The sequence below is a fragment of the Gambusia affinis genome, linkage group LG08, assembly GCF_019740435.1.
Source record: "Gambusia affinis linkage group LG08, SWU_Gaff_1.0, whole genome shotgun sequence".
NCBI lineage: Eukaryota > Metazoa > Chordata > Actinopteri > Cyprinodontiformes > Poeciliidae > Gambusia > Gambusia affinis.
In genome coordinates, this window is record NC_057875.1 from 5,961,005 (window position 1) to 5,985,477 (window position 24,473).

General features: G+C 37.1%; 1 protein-coding gene across 2 annotated transcripts; it reads right to left on the reverse strand.

The window, feature by feature from the left end:
- Positions 1–1,174: 1,174 nt before the first annotated feature.
- Positions 1,175–23,571, reverse strand: LOC122836238 (AT-rich interactive domain-containing protein 3B-like). Of its 2 annotated transcripts, none has more exons than XM_044126043.1 (9): positions 22,951–23,038; positions 21,190–21,741; positions 9,611–9,685; positions 9,445–9,517; positions 7,302–7,485; positions 5,594–5,850; positions 4,689–4,955; positions 3,843–3,932; positions 1,175–2,331 (listed from the first exon to the last, which is right to left on the reverse strand). In XM_044126043.1, exons 2-9 carry the CDS (start codon positions 21,673–21,675, stop codon positions 2,192–2,194), a joined length of 1,572 nt encoding a protein of 523 aa, XP_043981978.1. In that variant the 5' UTR covers positions 21,676–21,741; positions 22,951–23,038; the 3' UTR covers positions 1,175–2,191. The 2 variants fall into 2 exon arrangements, with proteins under 2 accessions (XP_043981978.1, XP_043981977.1); XM_044126042.1 differs by having other exon boundaries at positions 2,177–2,331; positions 23,036–23,571.
- Positions 23,572–24,473: the final 902 nt, after the last annotated feature.

Sequence of the window (24,473 nt, forward strand, 5' to 3'; positions counted from 1 at the left end):
TACTAATATAAATTATTCTAATTTTCATTCTTAAAATGCCAACATTTCCATTTAGCTTTAGATTTTGGGCCATCTCATTATGTATTTTTTAAATATTAAATGATTGATAATTTGGAGAATTTTGGAGAAACTTTCAGGACTGGATCTCAGCAAAACTTCCCCAACATCATCCCTTAAAAAGAGAGGATATAATATTTGGAACCACGCACAGACAGAAGAATTGACCTCATTCTTAACAACCTGCTGATCTTCGCCAAATTCTTCATCCACTCCTGTAAGTAGGGAAATAGAAAACCTGACTTTTCTGCCTTTAAAAACCTTCTAATGGAAAACCACACTGATGAAAAACAAGCATGGAAAACATCTCTATAATGATCTGAATTTATTTGAGAACTAATGCCCCTTTTCTTTTTGTCGTTCTGCTATCCCTCTGTTTGATGTCTAACAAATTTTACTTATTTATATTTCCTTTTTTTTATTTTTTTCCTCCCCTCCAGGGGGTCTTTTGTGGGCTCTAGTGTCCCTTATATAACAGGAGGCTGACAGGAAAGGGGAAAAGAGAGGGGGTAAGACATGTGGGAAACGTCGGCCGGGTCCGGGAATCGAACCCGCGACCGCCGTGTCGAGGACTGAAGGCCACTAAATGTTGGTTGCGCTATCCCCTACGCCACCACGTTTACTTTTTTATTGTTGTCTTATAATTATATGTGCCTTCAGCCTGTAAGACTTGATTTCTTTATGTATGTACATGCCGCGTGATCTTGTACAATTTGTTCAAAGTGTTTAATACAAAAAATTAAAATAACAGTGGAGCATGGCTTACTTTTAAGTTATTTTCTGACCGGAGCCAGCACATTAACAACTTAATCTCCATTATTGTCCGCCATAGTTGATTTTCTTATCAGGACGCAGAACAGTGACGTTTGTCAAGTATCGATGACGTTCATGTCGGATGAACGTGACCTGGACGTTCAGATTCGGATCACATAAAAATCAGATGCGTATCGGATGTCCAAGTGGTCTGGATCGCATTCAAAGAAATCCGATCTGTTGTTCAGACTGCCATGAAAAAATAAGACACAGGTCGCAGGACCCGAAATTGGGTCACTTCAGGTTTCAATGTGAACGTAGCTAAGATTGAATTTAACAGAATAAATACACCATCTCCAGCTGCTTTCCAAAGTTTTTCCAACACCACGAATCTCTGTTTTATTTCTCATGGCTGCCCATCCAAACAAAGAATGAAACTCAGAACCAGCACAGAGGTAAATACCAAAGTCACAGCAGCAGCAGAGATATGTCTACTTGATTGTCCACATCCAGATTATTTTTAGCTCGCAGCTAAAGGAACATGTTGCATATTTCGAGTAGAATGAGGTAGCAATGTGTCAGTGTTCGCCTGTCCAGAACAGGAAGTCATCAACCATACATTCTCTGCTTTTTGTACAAACAGCAATTCATTAGCAGATAAAGAACAAGTCTGAGAAACTTAACATGGGAAGACGACTGAGGTAAACGTTGCGCCACTTCAGCATTACAAATAGTTCCCTGCTTCAACACAAGTCTCACTTTCACAGCCAACAGGAAATAAATGTTTAAAACTAAATCTAAATGATTAAATAATAACAAAAAAAACAGCAAATAGATTCATCCACTCTGCACACTTTCTTCTTCTGACAGTTTCTGAGAAAGCATTTTCTTGTATATTCCCTGAAATCCTTGATGAAAAGCATAACGCATCAGTCAAGTTAACTTGAATAATTACAAAAGGCATCAGCAAAAACAGTTAAAGACAGACGCCAAGTCACCAAGCTAAGGCTTCATGGTCTCTGCTAGCTACACTTTAGCAACTACATTCAGATTATTATGCAAAGAAATTTAAGAAGTAGAAATTATTGGTGTCACTGAAACCCAAGCAGAGTCCATTAAGGATGTTCACTGTGTTCTGCAATTCCTGTCAAGTTCCTAAAAAAGAAAATATTCCTGACAGGTACAGTAAACTGATATGAATCCATATTTATGTGAAGGTTTCAAATGATATAGTCCAGTTTGAAAGACTATCAGAGTAAATTAAAAGTGATTAAGTGGAAAAAAGAGACTTTTTTTGTGTGTGACATTATTTTTCCCTGAAGTGCCCACTTTGTAAGTACCAGAGGCATATTAGGTGCATCAGAGACAGATTTTAAAATCTTTAATTTGGTCCCTTAGAGGAGGTGGAAGACGAAAAGGATGGACTGCGAGAGCAGGAGAGGGCGCTGAAGCCGCTGGTTCCTGCTGGAGTTACGGTCTGTGACGACACGGGACCGGAGGTCTTCTGGGCTAACAGGGTCCCTGCAGCACAGAGATAAGACGACACAATCAACTCTCATCAATCAGTGCAAATACTACTAAATAATTAGCCCTAAACAGCAGCTTACACTGCCCAGCAGCAGCATTCCCAGCCCACAAACATCAATGTATTTAATTGGGATTTTATGCAATAGACAAAAATTTTTTGGAAATAATTTTAAGAAAAATGGCACATGCAGTGTTTCCCCCAGAAAATCTGTTAAGCTCAGTGGTAGGGACACCAGGGCAGTCCACCATGTTTTTGTGTTAAAAAATAAATTTGGAGATGCACGGCTTCATAATTTGGAAATAATAGCTTGTGAGGCTCTCAGGTCGGTGCAGAAATGCCCAGTTCAACGCGTCAACCATAAATGTAGTGCGGAGAATGATCCGTTCTGCATGCCGAGTTCTTGATGTGCGAGGCTGAAGAAGAGTCAGCGAGTTGAATTCATGAATTTCCTTTATTAATACCAAAATACAGCTGGTCCATTCTGACATGCCACCTTTAGGAGCCAGCAGACAAAATGGCATCAAACAAATATTTTCCATTCCCTTCGTTAGCCTCCATCTAAGCTGCGCCTCAAAGAGGGCGTTCCATAGTGTGTCATATCCTCTGTCCTTAGCTGTGAAGGCGTTTCCTAACATGTCATTTCCTTTAGCTTTACAACTAGCGAAAAGAGATGGAAGGAAAACATAGAATTATTTATTCTCAATAGTAGATTAATCTGTTTTCCCTGTCACTCTTACTGGTGTGTTAAAAAAAAACTTATTTAAAATAAGACGTAGCCTGGCAGGGTGCAAGTACAGCCTGGTGGCCCGCCAGGCTTATAATACACTGGGGGAAACGCTGTACATGGTGTTCAACCTTTCAACTGAAAACCATGTGTCCTAACTTGAGGCATGTGACACAATGTGTTGGTGCAACACATTAAAATTATGTGGTTGTAACCAGGGATCCACTTTGTTTCACTTCTGATACTGATATCTGAGGCTTATTATCGATCGATACAGAAAAATAGATCTGGTTGACTCAAACACAGACATAAATGTACTGAATAGCAAAGTTATTTGATGACTCTGCGCCAGTACAGCACACTTAAATACACAAGCTTAATCAAGCATGTAAAAACAAAACAACTCTTAGCTGTTCAGTGAGGGCAATTAGGAGTATAAAAGTTGATCAAAAATAAACAATAGAGAACATGAAACTGACAAACAATATGTTAATCAAACATGTAAAAACTGCAACAAACTTTCTCTCAAATGCTTCACAAATTCTAGAAACAATGTAAAATAAATAATAAAGCATGACGTCACTCAGCACAGAATTAGACTGAATAGATCTGACTTTACGGACGGCAACATCGTCACCAATACACAATATAGATTTTTTTTCAATATCAGGACTGACACAGAAATTAATATCTCTAGTTATTTATGTCTAATTGTGACATGAATTAAAAAACTCATGGTGGATGAGTAGTTTTGCCAGCGCAGTGCGATATTTAACTGACCTGAGTAAACTGTTCCGTTGACCTCCACAGATACACCGATACTAGCTGGTCCGTTGGTAGAGATGCTGAGAGACAAATCCTTTTTCTTTTCTGCAACCCAAAGAAGCCAGTTAATAGCAGTCCTTCCACATTGTTATCCAAAACAATTAATCGTGATTTATTGATTAATTGGAATAATCAACTAATTTGGTTCATCATTAACTGGTGTATACAGGCTTAAATACAGCTTATTTGCAGAAAGAACAACATATTAGGGTCAGTAATTAAGCCAAAACTGTACTCTATATATATATATATATATATATATATAGATATAGATCTATATCTATAAAGATATATCTATATATAGATATATTTCTGTAAATATGTTCTTCTCTGAACTTCTCAGGTGGCATTTTAGCTTTATCTGATACAAATTCTGCCCAGTTGTTAATCGGTTACACAAAGAAACTAAATGTAAAAAAATAAATTCAATAGCACAAAACAGTGTTGATGTGAAGTCAAGCAGAAAGGCTTGAGCTTTTATTATATGTTGATGGTAAAAGTATTTTCTTAGCTGCAGATGCATCTTTGATACAATGATCAAGCGTTCACTACAGGAATACTACGTTATTGTGTTTTAGGCAATAAAATGTTTATTTTCATATTTAAAAATGAAATTAATACTTATTTGCATTGTCTTATGCATCTCTAATAAAGAATACAAATGAATACAAAATCTGCAGAAAGTGCCCATCATTTAAAAAAAATCTGATTAATCAACAGAACAATCTATTACTAAAATAATCGCTGCTCTCTGCAGCCCTAATCGGCTGAGGTGAGGAAGCAGCAGCAGAAGTGACGCACCATGCCCGTCGTTGAGCTTCAGGCTCACGGGGTTGAAGTGGGACGCCATCGCCAGCAGGTTCTGCTGCAGCGCCTGCTGCACGAGACGCTGCTGCTCCTCCGCAAGCCGCATCATTTTCTTCTCCGGACCGTCGGCTGGTCGATCCAGCCTCTCCCTGAGATGCTCTAATGTGGCGGGCTGTGTGAGCTGATGATGATGATGCTGCTGCTGCTGCTGGTGGCCCAGAGCCATCGGCAGCCTGGATATGACTGGTGTTGAGTTCTCATCTGGTTGAAGGAAAAAAAAGAAAGAAAAACGTTTCTGGAATTACTCAGGCTAACTCACTCGTTTAGTTTATTTACATCCAGAATTTACATACTGGTTTATAAGCCTGGTGGACCACCAGGCTTAACTTGGCCTCCCACCAGGCTAAGCAACTTACTTTTTCCATTTTTAGCAACACAATTCAAAAACACAAAATCTTACCAAGTAATTCTGGTCTAGTTTTTAATACAAATATTTTACTACGCTTGAAATAATACAAACTAACTTAAAAGTAACTTTTCAGCAAGATATAGAAGCTTGTTTTAAGTAAATAATTCCTAAACATTGATGAAAAAGGGCTGGTTCTATTGGCAGAAAAATGAACTTACATCATGGGTAAAAGTCTTGTTATAAGTGAAATAATCTAATGGAAAAAACACCTTTTCATCAATATTAAGGAATTATTTACTTAAAAGAAGCCTTTATATCTTGCTGAAAAGTACAACAAACTAAGATATGTGCACTAAAAATTAGACCAAAATTACTCGGTAGGATTTTGTGTTTTTGCAGTGCTGATTGACATAAATAAGGTTCCAAAAACATTTCCTATCCTCATTGTTTCACATCAAACCAGTATTCTGTTCGGTACCTCCTGCCCTACCTGTGCTTCGTTTTAAAATTGAACTGGCAGACAGGCTCATGTTGATGCCGTTGTGAGCAGTCGGGGGTGAGTGCACGGTCGGTGAGGGCAGGAGGGAATGTGGGGCCGAGGTCTGGGAAGGAGAGTAGCGGTAGAGGGTGCTGTTGTAGCTGGGACGGCGTCCCTCTCGGCGGTTGCTGTCGATCGCTGCCTGCAGCTCGCCCGGAGAGCTCAGACCTTTCTTAGCACACTCAAACGGATACAGGTATTTCATATACCTGCAGGGAGACGTTTCACAAGAAACCTATCTCAATAAAAACTTATTTACAAAAGCATTTAATGTGTAAAACGTCAGGGATAATTCACTCTCATTTACAATTTCAACAGTTTTCTAATTTAATCAGGGGTGAAATGATTAATCGGATTAACTTAATTTATCTGATCAGGACAGTGCACATTAATCAACATTAATCAACAATTTATAGCTGTGTAAACATGCAGAAATTAACCCAATGGCTAAATTTTATCTTGTTTTAAGACAACCAACTATACAATTCACAGGACAGAACACAGCACATATAGATCTATTAAAACAGAAAAAAAACAACATCAATAAAAGAAAACATCATTATCAATCATGATTAACTGATTATTGAAATAACCGTCACCTAATTTAGTAATTGATTGATTGTTGACTGGAGACCACAAATTTAAAATAGACCAATTTCTGAATGAGCAATATTTTCAGATGAGTAAAATAAGCCAAAAAATGTACTATACAGTATATGTGCATTAAGCATAAAAAAATAACACCCATTGTTTGTAAATAGGTTCAACACAAATCTCCTTTAGTGCCAGAGATTTAGTTTCAACATTTCAAAAAAATCTTATTCTGCAATCAATCAATTAAATAGTTAATCCAAAACTAATCAAAATAGCTTTCCTAGCCATTTAAGAAAGACAAAGACTGGTGTCATTAAACAACAAAAGGTGATTTGAATAAAAAATAATTCTTAATCTTTAACAAAAGAAGATTCAGGAGTTTGCTCTGAGAGTTAATGTGCTCAGCCTTTACATCAAAGTATTTCTGTATGTTTCAAAGAAAAGGAAAGGAAGAGCTATATAATCTCTGGTTGTAATCAAGCCATTGCAAAAAGGATTTAATCACACAATAAATTAAAATGAGCTCAATAAATTCAGATGATTAATATTTTTGCAAGGCATTCTGCTTACAGAGACTTCATTATCATTTCAAACACATATAGTTTTTATATCGATTATTATTTAATATTTTTTGTTATTGTGTTTTCTTTTGGATATTTAAAATATCCTCCACTTCCTGTGTTAAGTGTTCTTTACAAAATTATAGTTTATTGATCTTTAGGAGCAATTCCTGTTATTGAAATATTGCTTGAAAATGGCCTCAAAAACAATGTTATGACAACAATACTGGGACAATTTATCTTCCAACAAACTTTGTGGGGTATTTGTAGGTTATTTTATAGGATATAAATACTTTTGTAAGGCAAAAAAGCTGGTAGAGTTTTATACCAAATAAACATCAATTAATTACCCAGCTTCCTTTAAGAATATTTAGAACTTAATTCAAACTGAACAAGCAGTTCTTTCATAAGCGCTTCTGTATCTCCTCATTATGAATATAATTCTTTTGTCTTGTTGTGTTTCAGCAACGCAGCCTCGGGTGTTTGCGTTAAAATTGAAGACGTACTGCGTGCGCAGGGTGAAGGCTGCGCTGGTGATGGAGGTTGGCAGATTGAGGCCTTTGGTGATTTCCCTCCAAATCTTCTTGTTAATGACCTCCACCAGTCCTCCCTTCTCCGTCACCAGCTTGTAAAGCCTGTAAAGGTCCAGCACCTGTTTCGCCATGATGGGAATGCGGTTCACAGGAGTTCCTGCACACGGAAAGGAACGGATGTAAGACAAAACCACGTTAATAGAGACTAACCATGAAGGTTCTGTTAGGCTACCACTGCAGCCGGAAGTGACCCAAATCCGATTTTCTGTTAAATCCCATTTTTATTTCTGAGGTCGTTGGAATATATGTGTCTTGTATGTGATCTCTCCTATTAACCGCAAACTGCCCGGAAGTGTCCCGCATGCGCAGTAGAGTGCGCAATGACGTCACAGAGAGCGTGCCCAGTGTTTGCGGAAGTAAATGTGGACGCTAACGGCGGAGCATAGCTTACGATTTCTAAAGTTGTTGTCCGACCGGAGCCAGCACATTAACAACTTAATCCACATTATCGTCCGCCATGGTTGACGTTTTTCTTCCCGCTTCCGGTGCGCAGAATAGTGACTTTCATCGAGAATTTAGGTCGAATTATCTTTTTCTTTGTGCAACTTTACTTAATCAAAATAAGCACAAAAAATAAGGTAATTTACAATAGTGTGACTTTATAGAGGGCATAGCAGAGGCAGACTTAGAAATGAGAATACAAAAGCAAAACTGATAATAAAAAATATTAATAAAACTACAACAAAGGGATTAATACTTTAGGATTAACATGCATTAGTGGGCTATTCCATTCATATTTCAGTCAGGTGTTCACAATTTTCAACACATTTCAGATATTTCAACTATAACTTGAATTCAGATAAAAAAAATTAAAACTCGGGATGATCTTAGCACTCTTTGTTTATGAATAAAGAATGTTGCCAGACAGAATATCAGATTACAAGAAAGTTCTATTTTTTGTTTGTTTGTTTTTCAGTAACACTCCAAAAGTTACCATATCTCTAGAAATAGATTCAGGAAGCGTTCAGGCTTGTCGAATGCATCATAGCTGTTCAGACTTAGGTCATATTTGAAAATATCACACATCAAATTTCAGATTGCATTCGAAAAAATCTGATCTGTTGTCCAGACAGTCATGAAAAGATCAGGTGCAGGTCACGTTGAGGTAAAAAAAATAAATGGATTTGTGTGACTTCTGCCTGCATGCAGTGTGACTTCATAGACTATTAACAAGAGCGGCTCAAGCGGACAGGATGAGAACATTTTCTGACTTCCACACCTGAGGGCGTTAGGTCGGTGTTAGGTAATGAGGTTTAGCTTGTGTAATCCATGTCGATTGACTCAACAATGAAGCTCATTTGAGATTGATGGGGGTGGGGAGCAGCAGCTTTTGTTCATTTGATTACAGGGGGAGGAGGGCTGGTGGAACCAACCGGGTCTGCAAGTCACACTGGTTGACAGCTAAATCCTCCATTTCTGATTTGGAGCAAAGCCAATTAAAGGAGGAGACTAAAACACAGCTGCAGAAATACAACTAGTTTGTGCTTAAACTGAACACATGCAACAAACTCAGACCACAGCTCCAATTTTTAAATTAGCTAATAATAATTTTTTAGAAATATTTACAGAGTTTGAACTTTTCCTCATTTTAATTATTCACAAACTTAAATGCATTTTACTTTATATTTATAGACAAACATAAAGTGAAGTGGACTGAGAATAATGCTACATAATTATTCAACTTTTACACAACTTAAAACTTAAAAGTATGGCATGCATTTGTTAAATCAGCATTCAAAATGTTTTAGATCAAAGCATATCAAAGTGTCACAATGGCCCAGTCAAAGCCCAGACTAAATAGAACCTAGAATCTGTTGGAAGACTTAAAAGTTTATATTTGCAGATGCTCTTTTGTAAAGATTAACAGACATAAAATTAGGTTTTTAGATCTAAAAAGCAGGAAGTGAGGAACAAAAAGGGATTATTTAAGTAAATACAGATTGACGTTTATGGTTGCAATGTGAGAAAATGCTTGAAGGGGTTTGAGTACTTTTGCATAAGAAGGAATAGCATTTTTTTAAAAATCCGATAGTATAGAGACTTCCTAGTAAATTACCCCGTTTCTGCATGAAGACAAAGAGCTCATCAAGAAACTCCTTCCGTTGGGGATCGTTATCCAGTTCGTAGAGCTGCAACAGAAAAAAACAAACTGTTAAACACAGTGGGGTTATTTTTTTTAATATATATATTTTTATATTATTTTATTTCCTACACCGTCCAACCTTGGCAAAGTCTCTAGACGGCTCTCCTCTCGCTTTTGCTCCGTCAGATTCCTCCGTCCAGACGCCGCTTCCTCTCTGCAGACACACAGACTTCATTTTATTACCTGCCGGTTTGGAAGTTCACTTCCAGCAAATTTTAGAGAAGCAGACAGGACAAACAAAAACTCACCACAATATGAATTGAGATAATGTTATCTATTTTTTTAATGTGCAAAAACTGTCCAGATTTATTGGAAACCTGATTTATTTTCTGCAGATTCAGCCTCATAGTTAAACATCTTACAAAGTATTTTTTGTCTAGTTTCTTTCCAAATATCTTAGTACCACATGAAGTAACACAAAACTAACTTACAAGTAACTTATCAGTGAGATTTATGAGCTGGTTTTAGGTAAATAATTCCTCAATATTGATTTTTTTAAAAACTAGTTCCATTGGCAGATTATTTCACTTAAAACATGAGGAAATTGTCTTGTTATAAGAAAATGTATCTGGTCTGTTTACTTCACTGCAAACACACAAAACCTTACCAAGTATTTTTGTCTAGTTTGTAGTGTAAATATCTTAGTTTACTTGAAATAAGACTAAACTAATTTACCAGTAACCTTTCAGCAGATATAGCAGCTTGTTTTAAGTCAATAATTCCTTAATACTGAAGAAAAGTTCTAGTATTTCACTTATAATTTGGGAAAAATATCATGTTATAAGTGAAATAATCTGCCAGTGGAACTAGCACTTTTTCTTTAACATTAAGGAATTATTTACTTAAAAAAAAGCTCCTAAATCTTGCTGAAAAGTTGCTTGTAAGTTAGTTTGTCTTATTTCAAGTGGAATAAGATATTTGCACTAGAAATGAGACTAAAAAATACTTGGTAAGACTTTGTGTTTTTGCAGTGTAATGCTTTTCTTCTGACACATTAAGTTCTGATAATTCAAACTTCCTTTTCCACCTCTTTTCGGACGGCACATCGTCCTTCCGGTGCGTTTTTCGGGGGACGCCCGCTCCTGGGCAGAGTGGAAACTGTTCTGAACTTCCTCCATTTGTAGATAATTTTTCTGATAGTGGAAAGATGAACAGCCAGCTCTTTAGAGATCCTCTTGTAACCTTTCCCTGAACTGTGCAGATCTACGATCCTTCTCCTGATGTCTTCTGAAAGCTGATTTGATTGAGGCATTTCCACATCAAACAACCTTTGTAGTTTGGAGCTGATGAATTGGTGTGCCTTTATTTATAGGTAGGGGCCCCAATCCTGCCTGCTTAATTGAAACACCTGACTGCAAGTTAGACCTCGTTAGCGATCAGGATCACAAACAACCAGCAGCTAATTTTATGTGTCAAATTAAAGCATTAAAAGTGGAATTAGGGAAAATTATGCAGAATGAAAGTATTGAAAAAATATTAATAAAACCAAAATATTCCTTGTAGACATAAATAATGATAAAATAAAATGAGCTTTATAATTTCCATTCTAATTATTATTACTTTTTAAAGAGCAAATTTGTTGACAAATATTCATAATCTATTTTATTTATGTTTTGGTTTTGTGTGGTTCTTATTTCATTTTTACTTATTGTGTTTCTATTTTGGATATTTGAAATGTCTCCCAGTGCCAGTGTGGAGAGTTCTTTATAAAATAATACTTTATTTTATACAGCAACAACTTCCGTCACCTTCCTGAAATAATGGCCCAACTAATTGTTTTGCCAAAAGTGATTATTGCAAAAGAATAAAATAAAATATCACCATATTTTTATTGCCAAAAGATAATTTAGGCCCAAAAAAAAAGAAAAGGGTTATTTTTTTAGGAAGGTGAATATATATTACCATCAATAATTTCTGGAACTGTTTAATGTGGGATTGTTTAATAATTACACTTTGCAGAGAAAAAGCTTGTGTGATTTCTTTCGTTGCACAATCAGCTTTAGATTCTTCAGTGCAGCCTCCAGCTCAAAGCATCTTTTAATAGATCATTCTAGTATTTTCCAGTCCAGCTTACTTCATCATAAACCAAAGCTAAAACCTGCTGCAAACTATAAATGATTAAACCTCCTCAGTTTATAACTGTATGAAAACCCCATCCTTACAAACAGAGTGCTGCCGTTTCATGCTGAAAGCCGCTACTTCACATCCGGCCATCTTTACTCCTAAAACTTCAACATGAGCTAATTGCTAAGTCAGAGCAACGCAGCAGGTCTAGTTTCCTGTTCATCACTTTTTCAGCTGCAGTCGGAGCATTTCACCACAAAGCTGGAAGTCTGAGGTGCAAATGCTGAAGAGATCTGGTTATAGAAACAATCTTTCCAGTCATGCAAACTTATGTTTGCTTATCAACCACCACATTCAAACTCATGTTAAATATTAGTCAGTACTCGCCTACCATCATGTAAAGTAGTTCTGAATAATCCCAAATAAAGGTCTGATGTTCTGGTTGACATCTTAAAATAAAAGGTATGGTCTGTACAGAGCTTGCCAACGTAAAAAATGATCTGACTGTAAAATAATATCAAACAGGCAAAGAGTATTAAGGATTTTCTAAACATTCACATATAAAAGTCCATGTCACTCACTCCTAGATGTAACACTGCAAAATGCAAAATCTTACCAAGTAATTCTGCAAATATCTCAGCACACAGAACAACTAACTTAAAAGTAACTTTTTAGAAAAAGACATGGAGGACTGTTGTAAGTAAATAATTCTTTAAAATTGATTTTAAAAAAAGTACTTGTTCCACCAGCAGATAAATTAACCTAAAACATGGAAAAAATTTTACTTTTAAGTGAAATAATCTGCCAATGAAACTAGTACTTTTTCCATCAGTATTAAGGGATTATTTACTTAAAACAAGCCTCCAAGTCTTTTTCTAAAAAGTTACTTTCAAGTTAGTTGTCATGTGTGCTGAGATATTTGCAGAAATAATTGGTAAGATTTTGCATTTTTGCAGTGTTACATCTAGGAGCGAGTGACATGGACTTTTAAATGTGGTAATAATTTGGATACACATCTGATTTCTTTCAAAGCGTCTGCAGTCTGAATGGTCCTGCTGCATTTTATCCGACATTTACGTCCCTGATGTGAGACATGCGTCAATTCTGCACCAGAAAAAGCCAGAAACTGTAAATCCAGACGAAAACAATGTCAGAAACTCAAGATTCTGAAATAAGTCTGTTACTGAAACGCATCACATCATAATCCACCGTGGCTCCGACTACACATCTAAACAGATTCCCATTCAGTGCGCCACAAAAACCATTTCTATTGGTTGTGTTTTCTTTTAATTAGCTGAATAATATAAAATCGATCCATAAACGGCTCCGTCCATTATTATTTCCATAAACAGAGCGCCACTGCGCTGTGTGACATCAATGTTCTCCTTCAGTGCATGTGTGTCGTTTTGGGGTCGTAAATCTACAGAAATCTGATTGCTGTTAGTAGTATGAACGACCATGCAAATTAAAACGAGAGAGAGAGAGCATCACGACCAGCTGAGGGAATAAAAATCTGGTTTTATCTGATGTAATCTAGAGTGAAAGTAAGTCGGTATCTGAGGCTTGAGGACAAACAGGTTAAGTTTGGATTCCTAACCTGCAGCGACTCCGGGTCAAAGGTGAACCAGATGTGAATTTGAGGAGAAAATGTTTATTTCAGACGTTAAGAGACTCGAGACTGAACTCTGACTTGTGGCAAAAGTAAAGACAGAGACTTTACTTAGAAAGAGTGACGTGTGAACATCTTTCCAGTCAGCATACACTTATGCAAACATGTACTTTTAATTTTTTACATTTTCTCTCAAAAAGATTGTTGTTCTAATGAGTTGTAAGTGAACTGATTCTGTTCATTCAGCAATACTGCCTGAGGTCCTTTCAAAAATATTAGATGAACTTCAATATATCTAATATATAATGAACAATTATATACTAAAGAAAATGCCTCAACCATTTTCCTTTAAGTAACCACTAAGGCTCATAATCGTGCATTTGAGGAATCTTAAACACAAATTTCCCAAACTTTGGAAAGATGTTTGTAAGATGGAACACCTGAAAGGATTTATGTTGAAACCTGGGATACTTTTAATATCTACTCTGATGTTTCACAGAGACCAGACCAGATTCCACTTTGTGTTGGTAGATCAGTCAATTTCTGTTTGTCTACAAGTAATAATTACGCCTCATTCAAACTGTGATCAAAGCAAATTACTGCAGTAGGTAGATGTGTTTTTTTTTTTTTTTTTTGTTGACACTAATTATTCAGACTCTTACCAGATGCCACCAGTTTCTCACCAGTTTGAAAGAGTCTTTACATTTACTGAAGTGCGCCTGTGAAACATTCGGGTGAGTGGGTGTGGTTGCCATCAGACGTATCACATGACAACACCTCAAAACAAAAAAATAAAAAACAAAGCCAAAGAGGGGAGAGCTAAAGGGAAGGCATGTTAAAACCAGTTTTTACATTCTGGTTTCACCGCCTTGGAAGTCTATTAAATCCTTTCCTGCTGCCTAAAGATGCGTCTGAACCCAGAGACCTGCAGCGGGAACATTGAATTTAAATAACATGAAGAGAAGCCAAGGCACTGTTTACAGGATGGGACTGTCAATAAAAAATCCTTCGAGTCATAATGGTATTCCTCTGAACCCAAAATTAAACCCAAATTCAAATCAACTAGTTCAACATCTTAAAAACATCATGAAAAGAAAAATTATCCAAACACAAACTATTCCAGTTTCTCCGATTCTGTTTTCTCTACCCACTGAATGAAAAACAAACACATTTTAACCAAAACATTCACCACACGCAAACACACACCTGGAGTTTTTGTTAAAGTTTCATAGGTTTTATATTGAAAGAAAAACAAACCTTTTTCTCATTTTGTCCTTAGAATACCAAAATTTCCACTTATCTTCATATTTTGGTCCATCTGATTATGTAATTTTTAAGTATTAAGTCAGGGGTGTGAAACTCAACTTCATTTTTGGTCATATCAAAAATTTTAATATTCTTAAAGGGCCGGCTGTGCCAGATTTTTGTGATTGTTTTTGGGGGTTTTTTGCAATCAAAATTGCATATTACGTGGTGCTAATTTAGAAATATTTGTAAGGACTTTTTATGATATTTGAGCTTTATTGGACACAGACTAACTTGACACCAGGTAAGGCTGAGGCAGCAGTCACTTCAGCCCAAATTTTATACCAATTTTGACAACATTTTGCAGTAAAATCAGAAAGAAATGTGGGGATTTGTTGATTTTGTGTGAATTTTGCAGATGTGTGAAAAACTGGAGGGACTTAACTGATGTAATTTGGAAACTAGAGGGCCACATAAAAAGCTACGGCGGGCCAGATTTGGCCCTTGGGCCTCCAGTTTGACACGTGTATTAAGTGACTGATAATTTGATCAATACTTGAGTAGACTTTTTACCCAGTACCTTTTTACTCTGACTTGCGTAATTTCTTAGATGTCTATAATTTACTTTTACTTGAATAAAAATATGTTGAAGTAGTGCATTTAATGTTGAGTACATTTTCTTCTACCCACGTCTCGCTTCAACCGCAAAATTTAAAAAACAACAACCAAAAAGCAAAACCTTGAAAGCATCCGAATTGAGCCTTTAGTGCCCAAAGCAGAGGGAGATTAAACTAATCAGATTCTTTGGGAAGTTTAAAGTGACATGTGTTATTCCTCAATCACCATCCCCCCTTCAAGAAACCAGCAAGACATTAAAGGTTAAATATCTAAGGGCAGAGTGAGTGCAACTGCGCAGAAAAGCCTGCTGAGAGCTCATTTTCTAGCTGAAGTGCTCTGAAAGCTTTATTATGATGCAGGCATTAAAACTGAAAGCCGACAGAATGTGCATTTTTTTTCCACAGCATTCATTCGATTACAGTGCTCCTGTTTCGACATTACAAATCCTGGATTTCTCTGCCTTACTGGAGATTTGTCAGTGTTGGACTAAAGCATGTCAATGGCATACAGGTGATCCCTGCGTTTAGATGATCATGTTGTAGATTAAAACAAGCATGCGTTACAGACAACAAAACATGTTTTTATATTGGACATAATTAAATCCCCTAAAGATTGCCTTTGTGGTCATTCATAACATCAGACTTTTCTCAAAGGCGCTTTGCTTAGCAATTATGCATTACATACAAATATTCCTGCTCACTTAATGTTTAATGTGGCAACAAGATGTCATTTGAGGCTAATAACCAGAATTTATTTTCAGCCTGGGAACCATTAATCAGTTAGTTCGTGTGTTTATAGTAAAAACAATTCAAACTGGAAACACTGGCACACAATTAGCAGCTGCATCGCTGTGATAAACCCAGACGTGTCGCTTGTTTCCCAGATTTACAGCCACATTCCTCTTAGAGTTAATTTCCTCTGACGCCAACAGGCCACTTTGTTTTTGGGCTAGTCCCCACACAGTTAGCAAACATTTGGTCAAAAACTACCGTCTGTTCAATTAGGAAGTTTTTCTACACTTTAAAATGTTTGGTTCCACAAACCTTGTAGCCTCGACCCACATTAACTGGGAAACTAGCAGGAGATTGTAATTGTTTTGCTAGGTAAACAAGCTAACCACAACTAGCAAAACAAACCAATACCAATACATTTTTAACACTTGAGAAATATTTTCTTTTGTAGTGATGTCCTTCAGCTGTACAGCACCTGATTAAGCCACCGGAAGACAAAGAGAGCCTCAGTTTTATAAAAATAACAACAATAATAATGGATTTTATTTGACAGCAAAACACCCAATGACATTTTACAACATTAAAAACACAAACAGTGGGGGCGTGCTGTGGTGGCGTAGGGGATAGCACAACCCACATTTGGAGGCCTTGAGTCCTCGTCGCGGGTTTGATTCCCGGACCCGGCTGACATTTGCCGCATGTCGTCCCCCTTTTCTTTCCCCCTTTCCTGTCAGCCTACTGTCATATAGGGACACTAGAGCCCACAAAAGACCCCCTGGAGGGGAAAAAAACTGTAAAAAAAAAAGGCTACAAGACACAAAACCACAAAAATAACTACATAATTAAAGTGAGAAGGCTAACTTGAACAGACGAGTTTTGAGTTGTGCTTTGAAGGTCAAAAGAGAGTCAATATTATACATTTTATAGTATTATTTTTGGCCAGGTCATTATAAGACACACCAACAAAGCATCTACAAAAGAAATCTCCAACTTATTGCCACAGAAAAGCTGATTTCTTACTGCATGGTGGCCAGATTTTATTGTTACGGTTTGATTTTTCTGACTGAAATGCAGCAAAACTCCACCGGTCTACCTTTACACTGCAAAAACACAAAGTCTTATCAAGTATTTTTGTCCAGTTTCCAGGGAAAAAAATCTTTGTACACTTGAAATAAGGCAAAACTAACCTACAAGTAGCTTTTCAGCAAGATACTCGAGATACTGGAGCTTGTTTAGAATGAAAATGCTGACTTAAAAAGGGCTAGTTCCACAGGTAATTTTTTTTAACTTATAACAAGACATCTTTCCCATTTTATAAATGAAATAATCTCCCAGTGGAGCCAGTATTTTTACACTTTAAAACTAGCTCATGTATCTCACTAAAAAGTTACATTTAAGTCACATTTGAAATAGGACAATACGAAGATATTTGAACTAGAAAATACACCAAAATACTTGGTAGGATTTTGTGTTTTTGAAGTGTACCTTGAAGATCCTGATTTTTTTTGTTTGTTTTTTTTAAAGTTTGGTTTATTCTAATTTTTTTCTAAGTTTATCCTACTGATTCAATCCTGCTAGATTCCTCAATACTTCCTCAATATGGCAGTAAAGCTGTTTGTGTTGATTCTCAATCAAATAAAATGAGCTCCATTTAAAAAAAAGAGGAGCAGAATGTATCTTTCACAAAACATATTTGTTTAAACTGTCATTATGTGGTGACAGTTTGTTATGAGGCAGATAATACGTGAAAAGACTGAGCTGAAGAAAAATAACATAAAATAAACAAAAAAGAAACTGAAACTGATAAAAACAATAGGTTGACTAAATTGTTCAAACGTGAAAAATAAGCTGCAACAAAAAATGTGCAATTAAGAATTATAAATATAATGTAAAATAAATAATAAAGCATGACGTCGCTCAGAGTGCAAAGCATAGAATTAGACTGAATAGATCCGTGTTTATGGATCAGGCACAGCGTCATCAATAGCTGATAGATTTTTTTTTCAATATTCAATACTTTCTCAAAAGTAGATATTAATAGTCCAATCACATTTTTTTTACTATTCTCTATTCTTCAAATTCACTGTAACACAGACTGCTACAAGAAATATTTCCTGCCAACAGCCATCACTATCTACAATAACTTTGAAAGTACATTTTTAATTAATACGAGTTACAACAGTAAATTTCCCTTTGGGATCAATAAAGTGATTTTAAATTTAAAACCCAACTGATTAAAAATCTGAAACATTGGAAATCATTTAATTCCCAAGTGTGCAGAAAATGCTTGAAATAGCGTTAAAACCTTTTTTTAACAAAGTTGAATGCATTTGAAAAACTGCTAGATAAAGAGGTAAAGGTCGGACATCTTCCTTATTTAATCATTACTTCCACTTGAGTGCGTCAAAGCTTTTTCCTATCACCACAGTCATTTGAACTCCATCATCCATTTAATCCAGGTAATCATTTAGCCAACCAGTTTATTAATATGTTACTTTTAGCGATCAACATTAAGCATTTAGTCTTACTTTAGGACAACCATGTTTTTATTAACATTCAACTGCTTGGTAAAATACACATCGCCTCTTGACTGTTGCTACTTTAACTGTGTTTTCTACACATATCCTGAAGAAGGGGATGTGCTTAATAGACCCTCATAAATACAATTTGTTTCTCAGTTATCAGGAGTTAAACCACGTCGCTCGCACACACCCACACACACGTTTGTGTGGCTATCTTTGTTGGGACTTTCCATTCATCTTACTCTTACCTTAACCATTACATATCTAACTCCAACCCCATCCAAAATTCAGTTCACATCTTAGTCCTAAATCTAGCCCCTGACCTCCGACACAAAAACAGCATTTCACCTTGTGGGGACCAAGCTTCGGTCCCCACAAGGAGCAGTGGGTCCCCACAACCACTGCTCCATTTTACCTGGTAGAAAATGGTCCACAAGGTATTACAAACAAGCGCGCGCGCACACACACACACACACACACACACACACACACACACACACACACACACACACACACGCACACACACACACACACACACACACACACTGAGTTCCTATGGTTGAACTGCTGTTGACTCTGCCAATAGCCTCAACTTGGAATTTCTAATAAAGGACGCTGACCGTCCCAGCAAAAACCCATTGAAGGTAGATAAACATCCCGTTCCTTTCCGAAACAACCAACCCCCAACTTATTGATGAGCCAGTGAGACCAACTGCTGGTCTATTAACAAAGAGCCTGTGGTTAATTGCTCAGAGCTTTCACACATGGAAGCCTTGATAGCATTCAGCATGCAGGTCAGAAAACTGTTTAATTTGCTCTGTCAGAGATATCATTTAACAATGTCAGGTTAAGGATTTTAATTTACGTCTTATGTTGGGTAATGAATGGTGCTGAAAGTAGGAATTGGGGCTTACAAACGGATCACAATATAAGTGTCTCATATCAGTCGATATTGATAATTATTGACTAGTTTTTTGTTTTAAATATATGGCATACAGTCAAATGATGCAACCTTTCCTGTTTTTACCGGTTTTCACTCCACATTGTTGTTTCTTATTTTTAACTTGAAACTGCTGCTGTGGCAGTTAGTTACTCAGCAGGTTGTTGCTAGGTAACCACAGAATGTGCGAGTTGCTAGGTAACCAAAAAGTGAGTGAGTCAGTTGATCCCAGCTAGCCGTGAGAAGTTAAGCGGCTAAAGTATTTCCTCTGCCTAAATCCCCCAGAATGCAGTGCGGTTCTGCATCGCAGTTCAGTGAATTATTGAACATGTTATCGGATGTATTATCTATCAATATTGATTATGTGTGTATGTAATATGTTACTAATGAATTTATCTTCATTTATGGATGATATGAATTAATACAAAAAGTAAAAATCTAATGTCACTCTTTTCATAAGCCTGATTAAAATGATTCACCGGTTCAGATCTCTGGTTTTCTTTGAGGTCTGACCGGCTCATTTTTAATTTTGACCATTTTAGACTTTTTTCCCAGTGTCTTTAAAACACAGAAAATGTTCCCATAGCTTTAATTCTCTCACAAAAATAGAAGGGTTTCAAGATTATCTCCAACTATACATCAAAGCATGAGTTATGGAGAAAGAGGCAGTATGTTTAAGGAAGTATGTTTATTCCAGATGGTGGTTTTTCAAAATCTTGAGAGCTGGCACTAAAAAGTGTGTTCTTAATCTGTTTTCATACCTGAAAAGTATTACTTCTGAACTTATTTTAACAAACAGAGACCGGAAGTGGCCATTTTTATTCTAATCAGCAACAAGGAAGCTGGTTAAATCCGAAATTGTTCATTAAAAGCATCAAAACTAAAACCTCCCACCATGTTTCAGACTATAAAACGCATCGACATCCATTTCTATATACAATACTTTGGGGTTTAAAGAACATCGCAGGTTATGGACTTATATCTAGTCTTATTTCTTGCAGTTAAAAACAATTGCATTGAAATTATAGGCTCAAACCTTAAAGAAAATCAGACATGGGTATCAACCGAAAGAAAACTGATTGGTGCATTTCTAGTAATTACCGGTAAATACTGAAGCATTGATAGGATTCCCTGTTTTAAACATATTAAAAATGTGAAAACTGAAGGAAAACAAGGTCAAAAGAGAACAATTTGTGAATAAATCCTTGGAAAAAGAAGAAAGGAAAACAGAAGTAGCTATTTTCATGCTGAGAGTCACCAGCCCAGCTGTCCCTCCTCCCGCTGGCCTCATTAATCATAATGTGTTATATTGACATGAGGCTTTTCAAGGGGAATCCGCAGAGAACAACCAATCAGGAACGATTCACAGCAAGGAAACCTTTTTCTCAAAAAACATCTGGGAACCATCACCATCGTCAGCACTTAGCTTTGGATTCATGATTTCCATAAATACATCAATACAGTAGCGAAAATCACCTCTGCTCTCATTTTTCACTGCAAAAATACAAAATATCACCAAGTATTTTTGTTCTCGTTTCTAGTGCAAATATCCTAGTCTTAGAAATAAGACAAAACAAACTCGTAAGTAAATTTATCCAGATGTAGGAGCTCATTTTAAGTCAACAGTTCCTTAATATTAATGAAAAAGTCCTAGTTCCAACGGCAAGTTTTTTTCCACTTTTAACATGCGTAAATATATTTTCATGAAGTAAAATAATCTGCTGAAAGATTGTTGTTCTTTCAAGAATTGGCCTTTTTTTTCTTATCTGCTCGGTTAATAATTTCAGCCCTAAGCAGAAGCTGCAGATGTTTGTTTTGACTTTAAAGAGGTTAAAACATTCATGAAACTTTTTTTTTAGGACAAACAGACATCTGCACCAGTAGAAAATATGAACACTGTCGTTAACTCTGGAATCGGGTGCAGCCTACCAGTTTGAAGAGCTCATCGTATCCCCAGTCAGCGAGGCCGTTGGGCGACCTGAAGCTGCTCTGACCCACAGGAGGCAGCAGGTTCTTCTCCTCCTGCTCCTCTTTCACTGCTGAAGGCGAAGGCTCAGACTTTTGCTCCGCGGCAGACGGCAGAGACGTGGAATACGGCTGGAAGTGGGAAATATGTTGGAAACTCATTTTCCTCTCGTCTCCCTCTTCCTCCACCTCATCCCCCTCTTCAGGCTCCAGCATTTCCCGCTGTTCTCCGTCCGAATCTTTACTCTCCTGCTTCAGCTCCGTCTGGTTCAGGGCAGTTTGGTGGATCGGTCCATCCGGTTCCCCACACAGCAGGGGGTCCGGCCTGGAGCCGCCGGGCCCTCGGGCCGCCGTAGCCTGATGGGCCAAGAGGAACTGAGCTTGAAGGAAATGTTTCTCCTGCAGGTTCATCTCCAGTTTGGCTGCTGGGTGCCTTTGCAGCTGCTCCATCACCGGCCCCAGCTTCACGCCTTCAGGAACGGACTGCTGCAGACTCCCCTCGTCAGAAAGGTTCGACTGTGGATGAAAACAAACAAAAAAAAAAGCACAAAATTATCAGAAGCTAAGAAACCTGATGCACCAATCAGTTGGCTAAATATCATAAGGTTTCCCCCAGAAAGCGCCCGGTGGCGGCCCGTCATTCATCCAGCAGCCCGTCGTGTTTTTGACTTAAAAAATGTTTAAAGTTGGCAGGAAATTTTAAAATATTCCTTGATACTTGTGTGTTATTGAAAGATTAATACCTGAACACTCTTAAAAAATGCAGACATTTTAAAAAGACTTAAATAAGCAATGCTAAGCCTGGTGGCCCGCCAGGCTTACAATACACTGGGGGAAACCCAGAATTAGAATCGTCAAGTTTTTTCCTTATTGGCTCTGATTGGTGATTGTTTGTTTGTTTTTTAGGAATAATTAATACGGGTGCACCGATTGCAGATCTTTAAAAAGAGCCTGACCTTCTGATTCCAATTTTGACTGATTTTATTGTCTGAAATGTTGCTAAACATAGGAAGGAAGTTGGAGGAAAATCTTATTCTTCTCATAACAGCGACACTTTTAGCTGGTTTTGATTTTACTTTGAAGGTTTCCAGCAACATTTATCATCCAATATGACACCCACAAATTAGATTTCATGAATTAAAACAAAGGTTGGTGCAAATGGGCTTCTGGTTGTTTTAGTTTTTGTGAAAAAAAAAAAAAGTAAAAAATACAAACCGGGCATATCGATGCAAGCTTTAGGGTTTCCTTATGTAGAAACTTTCTTCATAAAAATTAATAGCACCTATTGTAGTGTTTGATACCTAGAACCAAGTTGAATACATATGATTATATTTATTATTTTTCTATAAAAAGCCTTGAGAAGTAAATAAAGTGAATCTTAAAATAAAATACAATCGGTATCGGTCTGGAAAATAATGATCGGTTCATTTGTAGAGGGTGAATGAACAGATAAAACTTTAAAACAACTATAATATCAAAGCCATCGGGGGAGGTTTATTGCAAATCTAAAGTCAATTTGAAGTTTTATAAGCTTATAAATGAAAACAGACAATCATTTACACGAATTCATGCATTCATTGACCTGATAAACGTCTCGCTTTGCTAAACAGCGGCTAAATCATGAACTATCTCACCCGGCGCCGTGTTTCTATTACAAACGGCGCGTTTAATTTTCCTCCGCGAACCGAGCAGCTGGATTATCCTGCATTTCAGAGACAACCTCACCTCAAATCTGATCTCCGTAACGTCTTCATCAACCCACAGTTGCTTTGTTACTGTAACAAACACGAGTGGGAGCGTCGACACTCACCATTTGCGCCTTGGAGTAATTCATCGTCGCCAACAGGTTTGTTTTGTTTTGTTTTCCTCGGTTCCTCCCGGCGGAATTAAGTCACATCTCATCAGCAGCGCTGGCCGTTAGAAATGCGTTTCCTTGGTTTTTGTTCCGTTTTGCTCTTTTGGACCGGCGGTGACTTTAAAAGCCTGGGTTGGTGTGGGAGGCCGGAGCTGGAGGAGGGGTAAATAACGCGCAGTGTTACCTCCCTGGTCACTGCGCATGGAAACTCAAACATCTTTGATTGTCTCTGACTAGGTGACCCCCTCACCCACAGCCCGGGTGAATGAAAGGCCCGCCCCGTGCGTAAAAAATCCTCAACTGTTTTTTGTTTTTTCTTGCTTCCTTTCCTCTCCTTGGAGGAGCGATGAGAAACTTCCCACCCTCTCCACGAGAAAACTCCCACTCGATGCACAACCCTCTGATTATTATTCAGTGAGATAACGAGAGCCCTGCTGTTAGAGAAAACAGCCTTAAAAAAGTATGTAGTTGTAGTAAGTAGTAAATTTAAATCTAAACAAACGCTCCGTTTTCTCCAGTTGTTACTAATCACCCCGCGATTCCAGCCAATCACGCATCCCATTGTTTACGTAACGTTTGAGTGCATTTCGGGTTGAATTTGGGGGGATAAACCAAATATGTATTGCATTTTTTAAAAATATAATAAATAAAATGTGGTGTGTATTTGTATTCAGCAGAAACACCTTTATGTCTATTCATCTAGAAATAGAGTCTGCGACTAATAATGGGTAAACTCAGAGTTGAGTGATAAATTACATTTACTCGTTTACATTTAGTGGAGTAACGTTTTAGAAAAATGTACTTTCAAGAGTATTTTTATTGCGCCTATACTTTTTACTTTGACTTGAGTAAAATTTCTAGATTTTCTATCCACTGGATGAAAAACAAACATGTTTTAACCAAAAGTTCAGACACACACCTGCAGTTTGTGTTAAAGTTTCATAAGTTTTATATTGAGAGAAAATGTTTTCTTTTGCCTGATTGTTATTTTATTGTTATTTATATTACTTATTGTCATTTTCATCCTTAAAATACCAGAAATGTCACGTAACTTTACATTTTAACCCATCTGATGACTCAGTACTTGATGCTTTTTGGCAAATACTTTTTACTTTTACTCGAGTAAAAATCTGTTGAAATAGTGGTTCTCTTCCTTGAGTTGAGTACAGTTTTTGGGTTCTCTGGGTAAAATATTAAAGTAAGATTGAAAACAGAAAATCTGTGAATTTGAAAAAAAAAAGAAAAAAAGAACATGCGTTACCGCAGCATAATGCTGCCACCACCATATTTCACATTTGCTGTCTCCGAATATGACAAACAGGATTTTTTCTGATTTTATTCTAGCCAGGTTTGATCAGATTCTCCTACCTGAGTTGTTGACCCCTGCAGCTCC